Source organism: Pseudophryne corroboree, chromosome 3, assembly GCF_028390025.1.
Source record: "Pseudophryne corroboree isolate aPseCor3 chromosome 3, aPseCor3.hap2, whole genome shotgun sequence".
NCBI classification, from domain to species: Eukaryota; Metazoa; Chordata; class Amphibia; order Anura; family Myobatrachidae; genus Pseudophryne; species Pseudophryne corroboree.
In genome coordinates this window covers 344,675,641-344,696,945 of record NC_086446.1, presented here as the reverse complement: position 1 = coordinate 344,696,945, position 21,305 = coordinate 344,675,641, and the positions used below count along the sequence as shown (strand labels likewise).

Below are 21,305 nucleotides of genomic sequence, written 5' to 3'. Positions count from 1 at the left end.
GTGGGTGGATCCTCAATTTACAGAAGTCCCACCTGGAGCCAACTGTTCCTCGGAATGTTGGATACGGTGGCACAGAAAGTGTTCCTCCCAGAGGACAAAGCGAGAACACTCCAGGAGATGGTCCGAATGGTTCTACGGCCTACTCGAATATCCATCCATCTTTACATAAAATTGTTGGGGAAAATGGTAGCCTCCTACGAGGTCATCCAGTATGGAAGGTTCCATGCTAGAACATTTCAATTGGATCTCCTGATCAAGTGGTCCAGATCACATCTTCAGATGCATCGGATAATACGTCTGTCACCTCAGGCCAGGATTTCCGTCCTGTGATGGCTGCAGTCCTCAAACCTACTGGAAGGTCGAAGTTTCGGGATTCAGGACTGGATCCTTCTCATGACATATGTGAGTCTGAGAGGATGGGGAGCTGTCACCCAGGGGGTTCAGTTCCAGGGCAGGTGGTCAGCCCAAGAAGCCCTACTTCCGATCAACATTCTGGAACTTCGGGCGATCTACAATGCCCTGCTTCAGGCCTCTCCTCTACTCAGAGATCACGCAATCCAAGTTAAGTTGGACAAAGCCACGGCGGTGGCGTACATAAATCGACAAGGAGGGACAAAAAGCAGGGCCTGCAAGCGAGAGATGTCAAAGATACTCCTCTGGGCAGAAAGAAATGCAATCTTCATTCCGGGAGTGGACAACTGGGAAGCGGACTTCCTGTGTCTCCATCCGGCAGAGTGGGGGCTCCACCATCAGGTGTTTCAGCAGATCATCATTGGCCGGTGGGGCTGCTCACAAATAGACATGATGGCTTATCGACTCAACAAGAAGCTTCACTGGTATTGCCCACGAACCACGGACCCCCAGGCGAGGGCAGTAGATGCACTAACGTGCCTTGGCCTTAACGGCTGGTCTACCTGTTTCCTCCGATTCCATTGATCCCAAGGGTGCTAAAGTGAATCAGGAACCAAGGAGTCCAGGCAATTCTGATTGGCCTCAGAGGGCGTGGGACACGGATCTTCTGGACATGTCTGTCGAAGACCCTTGGCCTCTTCCAATGAGAAGAGCTCTTCAACAAGGGCGTTCGTCTACCCGGACTTACGGCGACTTCATTTGACGGCATGGAGGTTGAGTGGAACATCCTAGCTCTCAAAGGCCTTTCCAAAAAGGTTATTGCTACCATGGTTCAGGCTAGGAAGCCTGTGATGTCAAAACGCTATCATCATATCTGGAGAAGATATGTCTCTTGGTGCGAGGAACGCACGTATCCACCTGCAGAGTTCCACTTGGAACGTTTCTTACGTTTCCTGCAGGCTGGGTTCCATTGAGGTCCAGATTTCAGCTCTGTCCATTTTCTTCCAGAAGAAATTGGCAGTGTTGCCAGAAGTTCAGACCTTCTTGCAAGGGGTACTCCACATACAGCCTCCTTTTGTGTGCTTGCCCACAGCACCCTGGGATTTGAATGTAGTGTTGGATTTTCTACAGTCCTCTTGATTTGAACCTCTGATGATGGTAGAAGACATTTACCTCACGTGGAATACGATGATGTTACTGGCCCTGGGGCCTTATCGTGTAAAAGTCCCTACTTGGTCTTTTACGAGGACAAAGCGGAGGTCAGGACTAGGCAGCAGTTCCTGCCGAATGTTGTCTCTGCGTTCCACTTAAAGCTACCTATTGTGGTTCCGTCATGTTTTGGCATTTCTGCTCCTCCGGAGGCATTGGATGCTGTGCGAGCCTTGAAGATCTATATCAAGAGAACAGCTCGGATCAGAAAGACTGATTCCTTGTTTGTACTTTATGATGCGCAGAAAAATGGTTGTACTGCTTCTAAGCAGTCCATTGCTTGGTGGCTTAGGCTTACTATCCAACAGGTCTATGTGTCGGCAGCTTTACCTGTTCCACAGTCTCTGAAGGCCCACTCTACGAGATCAGTGAGGTCTTCCTGGGCGGCTGCCCGTGGAGTCTCGGCCTTGCAACTATGCCGAGCTGCTACCTGGTCGAAGAAGAACGCCTTTGTGAAGTTCTACAGGTTTGATACCATGGCCAAAGAGGATACCCAGTTTGGGCAGGCAGTGCTGCAGACGTCTCCGCACATTAACACCCGTTCTGGAAGCTTTGGGACGTCCCCATCATACTAATTCCCCAATATCCCTTATGGATGCTAGAGAAAATAGGATTTTAATTACCTACCGGTAAATCCTTTTCTCGTAGTCCATAAGGGATATTGGGCGCCCACCTCAGTGCGTTGACGTTTCTGCAGTTTTTCTCGTATATGGTTACCTGTTCAACTGTTGCTGTTTTGTTACCAGCTGTTGCTGGTCGTTTTATGTTATTGGTGTGCTGGTGTGTGAATCTTACCACTCTTTATGTTCCTTCTCTCAAGTATGTCCGTTCTCCTTCGGGCACTATTTTACCTATATCTGCCTGTGGAAGGGGGCGTAGAGGGGAGGAGCCAGCACACCCAGTTGAAGAAATTTACAGTGCAATATCCCTTATGGACTACGAGAAAAGGATTTACCGGTAGGTAATTAAAATCCCAATAAAGCCGGTCTTCTGTACAGCAATTAGAGGATGTGCTCCCTGCTAGGAAGACCCATTTCCTTGGCCAGACTCTTCCACTTGCTGCTCAGTTCTTATGCATGAAAATGAGCATATAGCACCATGCCCATATCTCCTCAATAGAGCCATAGACAAGTTCTATCATCAAGTCCCTCCATAGCACTACAGAGTGATCTCGCACACAGGTTCAGGGATCCGAGTTGGTTCCTAGCAGAAGGGAAGCAACCTATTCTCTGTATAGTGGTCTCGTTGTAATTTCAGTATACTGAAGAAGTTTGAGGTGAATGTGTGGTATGTTTTACCATACAATTAAAAAAGCATTCATCTGGGGTTTTGTTGTAATTGAAAAATATGGGGTCATTTATGGTCTTCAGAACTTTCATTCTAAGGGGAGATAAGGCAATTGAAATTCTTCACTAACAAGTGTTGAGTCTGCATATATCCTTTATGATTACCTGAAGTATCTCTGTTCAGACTAAATGGTCATTGTATAGCATCAGTACATTGGGTCTCATTACGACCTTGACTAGTCAATGATGCTAAATGATTTCTCAAATGTAAAACTGATTTCAGAAACCCATTTCATTCAATTGAAATTATATATTTAATATCTTGGGACTTCAAATGAAACAAAAATCAAGTGAGCCTTTCTATCGTAACAGAATAATTGTGAAGTTCTTGAGTTTTATGACCAGCATCAATAACTGTTATAGACATGTGAAATTATACAGTAGTAATTTATTACAGCAAATTAATACTTTTATATTTATTTTGTGTGTTAATTAAACCCTTAACCAGAAAAAATCAGACTGGTTAACGATGTACGTGCACAGTGAAATGGTCTTTGGCATTTTATCTACCCATCTTCTGGCACATTTTATAATTGGTCCTCAATGATTATGCCATAACCTGAGACAGGTGTGCCTCTGTGCTAAGCATAGATTATAGCAGTGTTTCAAGGCACACTAACAGTCCTGCCATACTTGAGCACAGCTGACTCCATCATGGATAACCTTAAACCCTGGACTGGTAGTGTGCCTTGAGAACCGAGGTTGGGAGACACTGGATTATAGCAAAGTATAATTGATATTCTTTGCCTTACCAAATGGGAACCAAATTCAAACCATTATTATTTTGCTGTAATCTGTACTTAGCTTCCATGATAGGCCTCATTTTAGTGTGCATAACAGGCCACAAAATTTCCATCTGGAAAGAGTCTAAAGGGCCCCGTACACTTATGCAACATGTCCGACCGTCATGTCGCAGGAGATCACCCCAGCAGCCTCCCGGGCGGGAGGATCGCCCAAGATACATTGTATGCTGTCCTTTTGTGTACGATGTATCTTGTGCGATCCCAGCCATGCCTGCGGGTTCGGACATGATCGCTAGTGCAGCACGGTCAATCTGGAGGATCCGATGCTCACGGGAATGCGCATCGGACCGGAAACACCTCCAAAATGCCTGATTTCATCCGATATATTGGGCTGAATGCCCGAAATCGGGCATTATCGTTCTAGTGTATGGGGCCCTAAACACTAGCTAATGCTATGGTGAGTGTTTGACACTAGGGTGGAAAGCCAGTTAACCGTGGTCATTGCCCGCGAGTAATTGCCTCGCCAGGGGCTATCAAACTAGCCTGTATAAGCCGGCGCGAGCCACGGCTTATTAAGGATTTTGTTTCACCTACCTCAAGCAGGCAAAACCAAATCCCTGACAGCAGCCCCTTTTTCACGCGAAAACACACAGGTTTCACTGAGCCAATGGGAGTTGGGGGCAGTTGTATCGAAAATTATAGACAAGCAGAGTGCTGTCTCCTGTGCAGCTGCGGTAGGTCAGTGATACAGCGACAGCTGCTGATCACTGGGTAAGGCTAGCCAGCACATATAAACATGCATGTGACGTTGTATGTAATATATGTGCTGACCAGCTCCCCCCTGCAGTGTTTGGCCAGAGCTGCAGCCCAGGAGGCCACTGCTTATAAATAATCTTCTAAGTGGAAACTTTATGTAGTGGAGATGAGGCCCTTTTGGCTAATGGGGTATAATGTTAGCAGATTTTAATAGCTGACTCTTGAAACAGTTACAGACCAGCCTAGAGAAGAAAAGCAAGAATAAGAAGAAGAAGGAAAAGAAAAAGAGAAAGAAGGAGAGGCGGTCGAGCTCCAGCAGCAGTGAATTGGAGAGCAGCAGTGATCAGGATGATAGGAGCCGTAGCAGGTATAATTTGTGTTTTATTTGCTGTGCTTTGCTTTATGCTCACACATAGGGGGTCATTCCGAGGTGATCGCTCGCTAGCAACTTTTTGCAGTGCTGCAATCAGATTGTAACCGCCTATGGGGTAGCGTGTTTTTTCACTTTGCAGGTGTGCTAACGCTTTTGCAGCCGACGGCACAAAAAAGTTTTTTGTAGTTTGAGTAGCTCTGGACTTACTCAGCCGCTGCGATCACTTCAGTCTTTTTGGTCCCGGAATTGACATCAGACACCTGCCCTGCAAACGCTTGGATACCCTGCGTTTTTCCAAACACTCACAGAAAACGGTCAGTTGACACCCACAAACGCCCTCTTTCTGTCAGTCACCTTGCGATCGGCTGTGCAAATGGATTTTTTGTTAAATCCATTGCCCAGCACCGATCCTCTTTGTACGCGTACGACGTGCCTGCGCATTGCGGTGCATGCGCAGTTTTGCCGAGATTTAACCTGATCGCAGCGCTGCAAAAAGTTGATAGCGAGCAATCAACTCGGAATGACCCCCATAGTGAATGATCAATGTTCAATTTCTCTGACGTCCTAGTGGATGCTGGGAACTCCGTAAGGACCATGGGGAATAGACGGGCTCCGCAGGAGACTGGGCACTCTAAAGAAAGAATTAGGACTACTGGTGTGCACTGGCTCTTCCCTCTATGCCCCTCCTCCAGACCTCAGTTAGAATCTGTGCCCGGCTCGAGCTGGTTGCACACTAGGGGCTCTCCTGAGCTTCTAGTAAAGAAAGTATTTATTAGGTTTTTTATTTTCAGTGAGATCTGCTGGCAACAGACTCACTGCTACGAGGGACTTAGGGGAGAGAAGCGAACCTACCTGCTTGCAGCTAGCTTGGGCTTCTAGGCTACTGGACACCATTAGCTCCAGAGGGATCGAACACAGGCCCAGCCTCGGTCGTCCGGTCCCGGAGCCGCGCCGCCGTCCCCCTTGCAGAGCCAGAAGACGGAAGATCCGAGGACAAAATCGGCGGCTGAAGACTCCGGTCTTCATTAAGGTAGCGCACAGCACTGCAGCTGTGCGCCATTGCTCCCCATGCACACCACATACTCCGGTCACTGATGGGTGCAGGGCGCTGGGGGGGGGGGGGGGGGGTGGCGCCCTGGGCTGCAATTAGATTACCTTAAAAATGGCAAAAAACACATAATATAGTCTAATAAACTATATTTCTCTGACGTCCTAAGTGGATGCTGGGACTCCGTAAGGACCATGGGGAATAGCGGCTCCGCAGGAGACTGGGCACAACTAAAGAAAGCTTTAGGACTACCTGGTGTGCACTGATTCTTCCCTCTATGACCCTCCTCCAGACCTCAGTTAGAATTTTGTGCCCGGCTGAGCTGGATGCACACTAGGGGCTCTCCTGAGCTCCTAGAAAAAGAAAGTTTATTTTAGGTTTTTTATTTTCAGTGAGATCTGCTGGCAACAGACTCACTGCTACGAGGGACTAAGGGGAGAGAAGCGAACCTACCTGCTTGCAGCTAGCTTGGGCTTCTAAGGCTACTGGACACCATTAGCTCCAGATGGATCGAACACAGGGCCCGACCTCGATCGTCCGTTCCCGGAGCCGCGCCGCCGTCCCCCTTACAGAGCCAGAAGCAAGAAGAGTCCTGGAAATCGGCGGCAGAAGACTTCGGTCTTCAAACAAGGTAGCGCACAGCACTGCAGCTGTGCGCCATTGCTTCCCATGCACACCTCACACTCCGGTCACTGATGGGTGCAGGGCGCTGGGGGGAGGGGGCGCCCTGGGCTGCAATATTAAGTACCTTGGCTGGCAAAAAAACACATAATATAGTCATAGAGACTATATATGTGTAAAATACCCCTGCCAGATATACATAGAAAAAAGCGGGAGAAGTCCGCCGAAATAGGGGCGGGGCTATCTCCCTCAGCACACTGGCGCCATTTTCCCTCACAGCTCCGCTGGAAGGATCGCTCCCAGGCTCTCCCCTGCAGTTTCCAGACTACATAGGGTAAAAAAGAGAGGGGGGGGCACTAAATTTAGGCGCAATATTGTGTATACAAGCAGCTATTGGGAAAAATCACTCAGTTATAGTGTTAATCCCTGTGTTATATAGCGCTGTTGGTGTGTGCTGGCATACTCTCTCTCTGTCTCCCCAAAGGGCTTTGTGGGGTCCTGTCCTCAGTCAGAGCATTCCCTGTGTGTGTGCGGTGTGTCGGTACGGCTGTGTCGACATGTTTGATGAGGAGGCTTATGTGGAGGCGGAGCAAGTGCCGATAAATGTGATGTCACCCCCTGCGGGGCCGACACCTGAGTGGATGGACTTGTGGAAGGAATTACGTGAAAGTGTCAACTCCTTACATAAAAGGTTTGACGACATATCAGATGTGGGACAGCCGGCTTCTCAGCTTGTGCCTGCCCAGCTGTCTCAAAAGCCATCAGGGGCTCTAAAACGCCCGCTACCTCAGATGGCAGATACAGATGTCGACAATGAAAAATGTGTTGCACATTTCTGATATTACCCCAGGAACCACAAAAAAGGGTATTATGTTTGGGGAGAAAAAACTACCAGTGGTTTTTCCCCCATCTGAGGAATTAAATGAGGTGTGTGAAGAAGCGTGGACTTCCTCCGATAAGAAACTGGTAATTTCTAAAAGGTTACTAATGGCGTACCCTTTCCCGCCAGAGGATAGGTCACGTTGGGAAACATCCCCTAGGGTGGATAAAGCGCTCACACGTCTGTCAAAAAAGGTGGCACTACCGTCTCCGGACACGGCCGCCCTAAAGGAGCCTGCTGATAGGAAGCAGGAGGCTATCCTGAAGTCTGTATATACACACTCAGGTATTATACTGAGACCAGCTATTGCTTCAGCATGGATGTGCAGTGCTGCAGCTGCGTGGTCAGATTCCCTGTCGGAAAATATTGATACCCTAGACAGGGACACTATATTGCTATCCATAGAGCATATAAAAGACGCAGTCTTATACATGAGAGATGCACAGAGGGATATTTGCCGGCTGGCATCTAAAATAAGTGCAATGTCCATTTCTGCCAGGAGAGGATTATGGACTCGGCAGTGGACGGGTGATGCAGATTCTAAAAGGCACATGGAAGTTTTGCCTTATAAGGGTGAGGAGTTGTTCGGGGATGGTCTCTCGGACCTAGTTTCCACAGCAACAGCTGGGAAGTCAGCATTTTTACCCCATGTTCCCTCACAGCCAAAGAAAGCACCGTATTATCAGGTACAGTCCTTTCGGCCCCATAAAGGCAAGCGGGTTAAAGGCGCATCCTTTCTGCCCAGAGGCAGAGGGAAAAAAGCTGCAGCATACAGCCAGTTCCCAGGAGCAAAAGTCCTCCCCCGCTTCCTCCAAGTCCACCGCATGACGCTGGGGCTCCACAGGCGGAGCCAGGTACGGTGGGGGCCCGTCTCAAAAACTTCAGCAATCAGTGGGCTCGCTCACGGGTGGATCCCTGGATCCTTCAAGTAGTATCTCAGGGGTACAAGCTGGAATTCGAGACGTCTCCCCCCCGCCGTTTCCTCAAATCTGCCTTGCCAACAACTCCCTCAGGCAGGGAGGCAGTGCTAGAGGCAATTCACAAGCTGTATTCCCAGCAGGTGATAGTCAAGGTGCCCCTCCTTCAACAAGGACGGGGGTTACTATTCCACAATGTTTGTGGTACTGAAACCGGACGGTTCGGTGAGACCCATTTTAAATTTGAAATCCTTGAACACATATATAAAAAAATTCAAGATGGAATCGCTCAGGGCGGTTATTTCAAGCCTGGACGAGGGGGATTACATGGTATCACTGGACATCAAGGATGCTTACCTGCATGTCCCCATTTACCATCATCACCAGGAGTACCTCAGATTTGTGGTACAGGATTGTCATTACCAATTCCAGACGTTGCCGTTTGGTCTGTCCACGGCACCGAGGGTATTTACCAAGGTAATGGCCGAAATGATGATACTCCTTCGAAAAAAGGGAGTTTTAATTATCCCGTACTTGGACGATCTCCTGATAAAGGCGAGGTCCAGGGAGCAGTTGTTGGTCGGGGTAGCACTATCTCGGGAGGTGCTACAACAGCACGGTTGGATTCTAAATATTCCAAAGTCACAGCTGGTCCCTACGACACGTCTACTGTTCCTGGGGATGGTTCTGGACACAGAACAGAAAAAAGTGTTTCTCCCGGAGGAGAAAGCCAAGGAGCTGTCATCTCTAGTCAGAGGCCTCCTGAAACTAAAACAGGTGTCGGTGCATCACTGCACGCGAGTCATGGGAAAAATGGTAGCTTCCTATTAAGCAATTCCATTCGGCAGGTTCCATGCAAGGACTTTTCAGTGGGACCTGTTGGACAAGTGGTCCGGATCGCATCTTCAGATGCATCGGCTGATAACCCTGTCTCCAAGGACCAGGGTGTCTCTGCTGTGGTGGCTGCAAAGTGCTCATCTTCAAGAGGGCCGCAGATTCGGCATACAGGACTGGGTCCTGGTGACCACGGATGCCAGCCTTTGAGGCTGGGGGGCAGTCACACAGGGAAGAAACTTCCAAGGACTATGGTCAAGTCAGGAGACTTCCCTACACATAAATATTCTGGAACTGAGGGCCATTTACAATGCCCTAAGTCAGGCAAAACCCCTGCTTCAAAACCAGCCGGTACTGATCCAGTCAGACAACATCACGGCAGTCGCCCATGTAAACCGGCAGGGCGGCACAAGAAGCAGGACGGCGATGGCAGAAGCCACATGGATTCTCCGATGGGCGGAAAATCACGTGCTAGCACTGTCAGCAGTGTTCATTCCGGGAGTGGACAACTGGGAAGCAGACTTCCTCAGCAGGCACGACCTCCACCCGGGAGAGTGGGGACTTCATCCAGAAGTCTTCCAACTGATTGTAAACCGTTGGGAAAGGCCACAGGTGGACATGATGGCGTCTCGCCTAAACAAAAAGCTAGAAAGATATTGCGCCAGGTCAAGAGACCCTCAGGCGATAGCTGTGGACGCTCTAGTGACACAGTGGGTGTACCGGTCGGTTTATGTGTTTCTTCCTCTCATACCCAAGGTACTGAGGATAATAAGGAGAAGAGGAGTAAGAACTATACTCATTGTTCCGGATTGGCCAAGAAGAGCTTGGTACCCGGAACCTCAAGAAATGATCTCAGAGGACCCATGGCCTCTGCCGCTCAGACAGGACCTGCTGCAGCAGGGGCCCTGTCTGTTCCAAGACTTACCGTGGCTGCGTTTGACGGCATGGCGGTTGAACACCGGATCCTGAAGGAAAAGGGCATTCCGGAGGAAGTCATTCCTACGCTGATTAAAGCTAGGAACGAAGTGACCGCAAACCATTATCACCGCATTTGGCGAAAATAGGTTGCGTGGTGTGAGGCCAGGAAGGCCCCAACGGAGGAATTTCAGCTGGGCCGTTTTCTGCACTTCCTACAGTCAGCGGTGACTATGGGCCTAAAATGGGTTCCATTAAGGTCCAGATTTCGGCTCTATCGATTTTCTTCCAGAGAGAACTGGCTTCGCTACCTGAAGTTCAGACTTTTATTAAGGGAGTGCTGCATATTCAGCCCCCTTTTGTGCCACCAGTGGCACCTTGGGATCTCAACGTGGTGTTGGATTTCCTAAAGTCACATTGGTTTGAGCCACTTAAAACCGTGGAATTAAAATATCTCACGTGGAAAGTGGTCATGCTGTTGGCCTTGGCTTCGGCCAGGCGTGTGTCAGAATTGGCGGCTTTGTCATGTAAAAGCCCTTATCTGATTTTCCATATGGATAGGGCAGAATTGAGGACTCGTCCCCAGTTTCTCCCTAAGGTGGTATCAGCCTTTCATTTGAACCAACCTATCGTGGTGCCTGCGGCTACTAAAGACTTGGAGGCTTCCAAGTTGTTGGACGTAGTCAGGGCCCTGAGAATTTGTTTCCAGGACGGCTAGAGTCAAAAAGACTGACTCGCTGTTTATCCTGCATGCACCCAACAAGCTGGGTGCTCCTGCTTCTAAGCAGACTATTGCTCGCTGGATCTGCTCCACGATTCAGCTTGCACATTCTGCGGCTGGACTGCCGCATCCTAAATCAGTCAAAGCCCATTCCACAAGGAAGGTGGGCTCTTCTTGGGCGGCTGCCCGAGGGGTCTCGGCTTTACAACTTTGCCGAGCTGCTACCTGGTCGGGATCAAACACGTTTGCAAAATTCTACAAGTTTGATACCCTGGCTGAGGAGGACCTTGAGTTTGCTCATTCGGTGCTGCAGAGTCATCCGCACTCTCCCGCCCGTTTGGGAGCTTTGGTATAATCCCCATGGTCTTTACGGAGTCCCAGCATCCACTTAGGACGTCAGAGAAAATAAGATTTTACTCACCGGTAAATCTATTTCTCGTAGTCCGTAGTGGATGCTGGGCGCCCATCCCAAGTGCGGATTGTCTGCAATACTTGTATATAGTTATTGCCTAACTAAAGGGTTATCGTTATGAGCCATCTGTTCAGTGAGGCTCAGTTGTTATTCATACTGTTAACTGGGTATAGTTATCACGAGTTATACGGTGTGATTGGTGTGGCTGGTATGAGTCTTACCCGGGATTCCAAATCCTTTCCTTATTGGGTCAGCTCTTCCGGGCACAGTTTCCCTAACTGAGGTCTGGAGGAGGGGCATAGAGGGAGGAGCCAGTGCACACCAGTAGTCCTAATTCTTTCTTTAGAGTGCCCAGTCTCCTGCGGAGCCCGTCTATTCCCCATGGTCCTTATGGAGTTCCCAGCATCCACTACGGACTACGAGAAATAGAATTACCGGTGAGTAAATTCTTATTTTTGCTAGTAATACTTTAGACCGCACACAGTTCCCTTCCCTGGTCATTATTCTATCATCTTCTCTTCCAGGTCTTCTAAATACCGTCATGAATCCCCATCTACACGTGTTCGGCAGAAGGTGCCAGGCTATGGACTCCAGGTCTTTATAACACAGTACTACTTAATATTTGGTCTTTAGGTTTGGCATTTGGGTTTTAAACAAGGGGATTAGTAGATAATTGTTACAGATTCATGTTTATTGTACAATATAAATTATAATAAAAGTATAATTCCATGGAATTGTATATGATAGGCATATGTGTCTGGATGTCCTACAATTTATAAGGTGAGCACAGGTTTCCTCTTACATCCTATCTGAGGGACACTAGTCTTGACTATAGGTTTACTGCGTTGGCATAGGAGTATGTGTACTAAAATTGTTAATACTGACACACAATCTCTGGTACACGGCACCATCGGAAGGGTGTCTGTGACTGTGTGATGCCGCTACTGCTGCTGAGATTCACTGGAAGTTTTTGCAGCATCTGTGTGCATTTCTGACTTCGTCTAAAGCATGTATTGCAGCTGGCTCTCCCCCTTCCCCCAGAACTACTCTGTAGGATTCCCTCTATGCCCCTCCTACCAGACACCGTTTAGAAAATGTAGGCGGAGGAGCCTGTCACGTCTCTGGAGGCTCCTGAAGAGTTTTCTGCATTTATTTTATTAATTTGTTATTTTCAGGCAGGACTGGATGGCACAAGCCTGCCTGCTTCGTGGGACTTAGGGGGGGAGGGGAACGGCCCAACCTCCCAAAGGGTTAATGGTCCCGTTCCCCACTGACAGGACACTAGCTTCTGAGGGAACTATCCGCAAGCCCCACCACAGCGAGCGTACATTCCTGCAGCACACCGCCACCCCTAACAGAGCCAGAAGAATGAAGAGTGGTGAGTACTAAGCCAGCGTCCCGGTTAGCGGGTCGCCTGCCATTTATGGTGGCATAAGGGTACGGAGACGCACGGCTTCTAACCGGGGCGGACTGCGTCTCCCGACTGTGTACAGACGCGTTAAACAGCGGACACAGTACCCAGACTGGCAGCAAAGCCATAAAAGGAAAGGGAAGACCGCACGCAATTGAAGTGGCGAGCTTCACTATGAGCGGATCCAGCAGCTCACCAGCGCCATTTTCCCTCAATACAGCTACTCAGATGCTGACTGACAAGGATGCACAGCTCCTCCGAAGAGCCTTCAGATTACGTCAGCGGTAACAAGTGGTCATAGCAGGGGGGGGAGCGATTATTAGTGTGCTTAGTCTGCGACCCGGCTAAGTAAGGCACAGTGTTCCTCTTCTCCAGAGGGTGCACTAGTGTGTACTCAGTGTAATGTCCCTTCCCAGGCTAGTGGCGCAGAACCAGCACGGCTGGACTCCATTAGGGGAATGATTTCCTCCATTTCTACTAAGTTATCTCGAAATGAGAGAGAGACGCAATACTTAAGGCAGTCTATGGATAAGTTGAGACTCTGTACTCAAGCCAGCGTCTCAGTCCCTTGCCATTTGTCCGCAAAAAACGTACTTTGGCCCATATCCTGCAGTCTGACTCTGATGATGAGGGGTCAGACATGGAGGAGGGTGAGGTGGACTCAGAGGTGTGGATCGTACTCTATCCCAGGGAATAGAGGCTCTCATAGAGGCTGTCAGAGAGGTTCTGCATCTCCCTGATAAAGTGGCAGAGGAGAGTGAGGTATCTTATTTTAATTTAAAGAAGAAATCCTCAGCCACTTTTCCTGTGTCAAAGGAACTAAATACCCTGTTTGAAGAACCATGGATTAATCATGATAATAAATTTCAAATCCCTAAACGGTTGTTATCATCTTTTCCTCCTGAGGATAGGAAAAAATGGGAAAATCCACCGATAGTGGATGCATCGGTATCCAGGCTCTCACGAAAAATTGTATTGCCGGTCCCGGTTGCAGCATCCCTAAAAGATGCGGCTGACTGTAAAATTGAGACTATGCTTAAATCTTTGTATACAGCTGCTGGGGTGGCCCAGAGACCCACTATAGCATGTGGGCGGATTACAAGAGCCATTGGTAAATGGTCGGGTAACCTAATTGAGGGATTAGACACCTTACTTCAAGAGGAGGTTATCTTGTTACTGCATCATATACAGGACTCTGCAAACTTTATAGTGGAAGCCATAAAAGAAATAGGCTTGCTTAATGCATGCACTACGGCTATGACAGTGTCTGCATGCACGGGCTTGTAGCTACGCCAGTGGACTGCGGATGCGGACTCCAGGAAAGGTGTGGAAGGCCTACCCTTCACAGGCGAGGCCTTATTTGGAGATGAATTAGACAATTGGATCTCCAAAGCGACTGTGGGTAAGTCCACATATCTACCTTCTACAGCTCCTCCAACTAGGAAGGTTCACAGGAACAGAGCTCAGGCTCTGCTTCCTCAGCATCTTCAGTATGACGGTGGACCGCGATGCCTGGAAGACTGGCGGGTGGGAGCCTAGTTAAGATTCTTCAGTCACATCTGGACAAGATCGTGACAGGATCCCTGGGTCATAGATCTTATATCCCAGGGATACAGACTGGAGTTCTAGGATCTCCCACCTCACAGATTCTTCAAATTAGGCTTACAAGTTTCACAAGAAGCAAGAGTAACCTTACAAGAAGCCTTTCAAAAACTGTTACAGACCCAGGTCATTGTTCCAGTTCCACCTCATCTACAAAACAGGGGATACTATTCCAGCTTGTTTGTAGTTCCGAAACCGGACGGCTCAATAAGACCGATCCTAAATCTCAAGTCATTGAACCCATACTTACGGGTGTTCAGGTTCAAGATGGAGTCTCTGAGAGCGGTGATCTCAGGTCTGAAAGAGGGGGAATTCGTAGTGTCTCTGGATATCAAGGATGCGTACCTTCACATTCCGACCTGGCTGCCTCATCAGGCTTATCTACGATTTGCTCTGCAGGACTGTCACTACCAGTTTCAGGCCCTGCCATTTGGTCTCTTCACGGCACCGAGGGTGTTCACCAAAGTGATGGCAGAGATGATAATGCTACGCCGCAAACAGGGAGTGGGCATAATTCCTTACCTGGACGATCTTCTAATAAAGGCTGCGTCCAGGGAGCAGTTGTTGGAGAACATTGGTCTCACAACCAGATTACTCCTGGATCATGGGTGGATTCTGAACCTGCCAAAGTCTCACCTAGAACCAACGCAGAAGCTTAATTTCTCTGGCAGGGTCCACAGGTTATCCACAGGATAACAATGGGATATGATGGAGCGACAGCGGATTTGCACCAATCAGTCAAAGCTTTCCGGCCTCCCAGCATGCAACGGGCCCGTCCATATATCCCCGCTCCCTGGCTCAGTCAAATCCGTTTTTGTTTGGTGCGGCAGGAGCCGGATCATGGTCAGAGGGCTGCTGGATTGTTAGCAGCCCCAAGCTTTCTTATTTTATTTTTTATAGTCTTACTGTTTTTTGAGTGATCTTTCTTAACAGCGTCTTATACGGAAAGAGTCGCTCCAACAACTCTCCGCCGGGTCGCGACAACACTTAACCACGAGTACAGTGCTGTTTCGGCGGGCGTCTGTGTTGGATATACTAGCTGGTCCATCAGACGTTACCAGGCTGTGGTCGGAGCACGGAGAGAATGTAAGGCATTGGTTCCGCATAGCACATGGAATATGGACACAGCCGCACTGTTTTGGGAGGAGACTACCAAACAGTAGCTGACGCGCCGCCACCACAGGTGCTCCAGCGCTAGGCCTTAGCGATCAGAGGCTCCAGGAATAGTATGAGGCTGCGATCCCTAGGGTTGATGTCAGCGATGGGGAGTCGGACGCTCTCCTGGTCGCCCCTCCCCCCGGTTCATGACTAGTTGCCGCCGAGTCTCCCGCCATGAACTGTTTCCTCGCTTCTGTCTCAGACGCTACAAGCTACACTGAAAGACGAGGGGACCCGGTCGCAGCATATGCAGCTGTATGACCGGTGCGTCCGAGTTCACTGAGGGCCCGATCACAGCATAGGCGGCTGTGTGAACGGTGCGTCTGTGTTCATTATAGCTTCATGGAGCGGCAGTGCACACTAGTAGCGTCTGGATCCACTCAGCGTTCGCTAACATATTGATCGATCCTGGAAGCGGGGTAAGTCTCCCTGTATCCCACTCTACTCAGTACGGGCTATACAGCACTAAATCGCTATCTACTGTTTTGAGTATGAATAGTTAGATAAGTGCCTATTGCATATGAGTCTGTATACCATTACTGTTGTTTCTGTCGCATTGCTTCTGAATATGTTACAGATGTTAAACATGATTCAGTAAATGTGTTCTCCTACATACTCAAAATATTAATGTAGTTGACGATATGCTCATATTGCTTAATATACTAATGTTGAACATGTGACTGACTGCTAGTATGCTGCTGACTTTGCTACAGGTTTGTCAGTTTGTTTTGCAGATCCTCAATGCTGGTGCATGAGGAGGATCGAATGGATATCATTTTAAAAGGTAAAGTGATAGTCACAAAATTGTGTAGTGCTGAATATTTATCATGTAATAAAGCGACAATGGTGAGGATACTCATACCATGTTTAAAGCTGTATTATCCTCTTATTATCTGGTTCAGGATGGCTTGTATGCATAAGGTTTATTTCAGCAGGAATAATCTGCAGCCACACCACACTGGGGGTCTGGTTGGTTTCTGGATGTGGGGTCACCTGGGAATACCAGGTGCTGTAGGAGTGTGTCCACCTGGGGCTGTATTTACACAAGCTTATCCAGGAAGTTAGATGGATAATCCCCCAAAATCCTGTACCAGGAATAGGGTTACAAGCCCTTACATACAGTAGCAGCTTCTCAGAATCAGTGGTAAGTAAATATTCACTCTCGCAGACTACACATTGTTTAGATCATCAGTAGATGAAAGCCCTATTATTCTACTTCATCATATGAAAAAGAGGTAGATCTCGAATATACACAAGTTAATTGAAAGCAATAAAACCATCTTATCCTTAGAGGATACAGTAAAGCCTGTGTTAAAAACCAAGGCACCTGTGTTTAAACATCCCAATACTTGAGTTCCAAGAAAACCATGGAAAAGGTTGGGTTACGCCCAATAAAAAGTTAGGATTCCTAAGAAATGGAATTCCTATAATCTGCTTCCAGCTGGGGATTGTTTAAAAAAAGGGGAGATGGCTCCGAAAGTAGATAAGGAGAATCTACAATAGCTTTGCTTTCAGTTTTCCTGTCTAGGGCAGTCATGAGGCCAAGCCTTGGCTTCAGCTTAAATTGCAAAGGCAGCGATTGCCTGGGCTGATGCAATGGAAGGAGATTTTTTTTCCAAGAACAAGAATCTCATATGGCTCATATAAAAGACTGAAAAAAATCTAGAAAACATCGCGCTATAAAGTAAATAAGAATATATGTAAAGATAAATTTTATCAATACAACAATAAAAATTAGGTTTAAAAAATATGGCTGTGAAGTTGTCAGAAATGAGGTCGGGAGACTGTTTATAAACAATAAAATACCTTATATTTTTTACCAAATAATCCACCATGTGGAAAGTAAGAATAAAACATATATAAAATTTCTATGAAAGCATCAGATGGTTAATATATGTAAAGCATTCCAAAGTGTATGGATGACTGTTATAACAACTCTAATGAATATGCTATATTGTAGTTAAATAGATACTAGAGTGTCCTTTTTAGAGACAATATGTATCAATAGTTGCAATCCTTTGCACGATCCACACAGGTATAGCTATTGGCTTTAAGTGCCGGCGTCCCGGCCACAATAATTAGTTCAAAGTGAACTGGAGGTTTTATAATTACCGCCTGTAACTTTCACAATTGTGAATGAAGTCGTCCCTCCTTTCCCGGTGGTGAGGCTATCACCGCCCCGGGCGTGATGTGCCGTGTGTCCGTAAATGGATAGGAGTCGAGGGACTCACCGATCGCTCCCGCTGAGGTGATAGAGCCGTCTTCCCTCTCCCGGTGGTGAGGCCGTCACCGCCCCGGGTGATGTACTTCGGGGTTCGTGAGTGCAGCCCGCAAGAATCCTGCTGTCAGTATACTGTGGCGTGATGGTATTCAGCAGACAGGCTGACGAGCGGGTAAATGGCCAGCGGCAATACAGGAAGGTGCTTACTGATGGTAATACGGCAGCGGGATCTCTGTAAATGATTTCAAAAGCCAAGTCGGTCTTATCCCGGTGGACCAGTGCACTACTAGATGTCCAGATGGACTACTAGATGTCCAGTGTAGCGTCAACGCGTTTCGTCCCACAATGCCTTGGGACTTCCTCAATGGTTATCACAGACATGTGGGTCGGCTGTCTTTGACAGCGTGACCATTGAAACCTTTATCCTCAGGTCAAGAGGATACTTGCAGACAGTTTCAGAGCAAGGAAACCTTTCTTAGCTCGCATATATCACCAAATATGGCAAGCCTATATTCTTTGGTACAGTGACATAAAACTTACAGCCACGCCACACTTGATATGCCCAATCTCACCAGATCTGGGAAGCTATGCAGTGTTGGGCCTGGTGAGTACTTGGATGGGAAAACTTCTGCAAACACCAGTTGATGTAGGTGAATGGCCCCAATCATTTTTTCAGAGTTCCATGGTCATAGCATTCCTACAGGAATGAATGGCTTCCTTGAGAGAAGCAAGGGTCGGCATCGACTGTAGAGTGCCAAAAGTAAATAACTAACTTACAGGATGTGCGTATATATTTTTTTTTTCCAGGGTATGCTGCGCATCAACCTTTGGTTGTTTCTCCTATAGTGCTGTGAGACTTGGTTAGTCCTGAAAATCCTGCAAGTTGCCCCATTTGAACCACTTAAAAATATGGATTACAAATGGTAGACCGCTAAAGTGTCTCTTCTACTGACTGGGTCGTCAGCTAGAAGAATATCAGACTTAGGGATTGTTATATTGTTCCCCAGTTCTGATTGTTTATCCAGAGAAAGTAGTTTTCAGAACTAGATCTGGGTATCTTCTTAAGGTGATGACTAACTTCCACCTTAACAAAAGGAAATATTGTCCCGGTCATTTAGAGTCTGGACTTTTTCTGCGGAAGATTCATCGCTGGACATGATCCGTGCATTAAGGATCTACGTAGATGGTACCAGTGTTATCAGAGAAGCATATTCTCTTTTCATTTTCTATGGATGACCTGCTGGTAGGCAGATACTGGCAAGATGACTTCGAATGACGTAGCATATTTTCAAGCTGATCTCCCTTTTCCGACTAATGTCTCTGTTCACTCTACTCGTAGGGTAGGTCCTTCATGGGCAGCACAATGTGGTGCTTAAACAGAACAGATATGTAAGGCAGCCATATGGTCTTCCGTTTACACATTTTTTAAGACATTATGCCTTGGATACCTTTGCCTCTCACGATGCTGAATTCGGGCGAAGGATTCTCCTGAGCATCAGGAGCGTCCCCACCACTAAACTGCTTTGGGGAATCCCATTGTTATCCTGTGGATAACCTGTGGACCCTGCCGGAGAAATATACGTTATGGTAAGACCTTACCGCTGATAACGGAATTTCTCCTAAGTCCACAGGTTCCACAGGGATCCCACCCTGACGCACCTGATTTGAGGATCCTTTTTACTCACTAACCTCTTCCTTCTTGTATGGAAGGGTGTACATGTGGGTTCTTCTCGCCTGATTAGGGTTCTACATGATGCTCCTGCCTTCTGCTTTGGAATACAACTGATTTGACTCAGCCAGGGGGCGGGGATATATGGGCGGGCCTGTTCCATGCTGGGAGGCCGGAAAGCTTTGACTGACTGGTTCAAATCCGCTGTCGCTCCATCATATCCCATTGTTATCCATTGGATGCTGTGGACTTAGGAGAAATACCGTTATCAACGGTAAGTTCTTACCATAACGTATATTTCCTGGGAATGATACTGAACACACAGTCTCAGAAAGTGTTCCTTCCCTTGAAAAAGGCAACGGTAATCCAGTCGATGGTTCGGGCTGTCTTGAAACCGACCCGAATTGCAGTACATCTATGCATCTGCTTTCTGGGGATATAATGGTGGCCTCCTGCGAAGCAATTCAGTACGGAAGGTTTCATGCGACGCCCTTCCAGCTGGATTTGTTGGACAAATGGTCCGGATCGCATCTACACATACACCAGAGGATTCGCCTGTTACCAAAAGCAGGGTGGAAGGAGCTGCAATGTCAGAGGTGTCAAGCATTCTCCTCTGGGCGAAAAAACACGCTGTCGCGTTGTCAGCAGTCCTTATTCAGTGGGTAGACGACTGGGAAGCAGATTTCCTCAGCAGACACGACCTGCACTTGGGGAAATTGGGGTGTTCCAGTGGTTAACACATCGGTGGGGTTGTCCACAAATCGACATGATGGTCTCTCGACTCAACATGAAGTTAAAGAGGTAAGATTCCAGGTCGAGGGACCCACAGGCTGTGGCGGTCGATGCCCTGACAGGTCTGTGAGTCTACTAGCTGGTATACTTGTTTCCTTTAATTCCTCTGATCCCAAGAGTTTTCAAAAGAATTAAAAGGGAAAGAGGTCAGGTAATCCTGATTGCTCCGGACTGGCCAAAAAAGGGCCTAGTATGCGGTTCTTCTCATGATGCTCATCGAAGATCCGTGGCCTCTGCCTCTTCGAGAGGATCTTCTGCAACAGGGCCCATTCGTCTATCAAGACTTACCACGGCTACGTTTGACGGCATGGAAGTTGAGCGCCTGATTCTAGCCGGAATGGGATTCCTGACAAGGTCATCCTGACTATGATCCAAGCCAGGAGGGGGGTAACGTAAAAACATTACCATCATATCTGGAAGAAATATGTCTCTTGGTGTGAGCAGATCATTTTCTACAGTGGAATTTCATCTGGGATGTTTCCTGCTGTTCCTGCAGTTGGCAGTGGATGTGGGCCTACGCCTAGGCTCCATAAAAGTTCAGATTTCGGCCTTGTCTATTTTCTTTCAGAAACAATTGGCTTCTCTGCCTGAAGTACAGTCGTTCTTGAGGGGCATCCTTCATATCCAGCCTCCATTTGTGCCTCCCATGGCACCCTGGGATCTCAAGTTGGTTCTATGATTCCTCCAATCAGACTGGTTTGAACCATTACTTGAGGTAGATGTGAAGCATCTCACGGGTAAGACCGTCAGGCTGTTGGCCTTGGCTTCGGCAAGACACGTATCGGAATTGGGGGTGCTGTCTTACAAGAGCCCCTACTTAATTTTCCATGAGGACAGAGCTGAGCTTAGAACTCGTCAGAAATTTCTTTCTAAGGTGGTGTCGGTGTTTCATATCAACCAGCCGATTGTGGTTCTGGTTGTCCCAGCCACCTCTACTGTTTCAAAGTCCTTGGATGTGGTACGGGCTTTGAGGATATATGTAAAGAGAACGGCTCGTACCTGGAAATTGGACTCGCTGTTCATTCTCTATGATGCCAACAAGATTGGGCGTCCTGCTTCGGAGCAGTCGATTGCACACTGGATCAGGCTCACTATCCAACATGCTTATTCCACGGCAGGTTTGCCGATTCCAAAATCTGTTCAGGCCCACTCTACTAGGTCGGTGGGTTCTTCCTGGGCGGCTGTCAGGGGTGTCTCGGCATTACAGCTCTGCTGAGCAGCTGCTTGGTCGGGTTTGAACACATTTGCAAAGTTTTACAAGTTCGACACCTTGGTTTCTGAGTCTGCAGGAACCTCGGCACTCTCCCACCCGGTTTGGGAGCTTTG

The 21,305-nt window shown here is 47.9% G+C and overlaps 1 protein-coding gene across 1 annotated transcript in view; it reads left to right on the top strand.

The window, feature by feature from the left end:
• The window catches only part of CWC25 (CWC25 spliceosome associated protein homolog), a 103,716-nt gene that overhangs the window by 66,500 nt on the left and 15,911 nt on the right, over positions 1 to 21,305 (top strand). The window contains exons 5-6 of the mRNA XM_063959701.1: positions 4,636 to 4,772; positions 11,651 to 11,720. Of these exons, the coding sequence (XP_063815771.1) occupies positions 4,636 to 4,772; positions 11,651 to 11,720 (207 nt within the window). The remainder of the gene's footprint in view (positions 1 to 4,635; positions 4,773 to 11,650; positions 11,721 to 21,305) is intronic.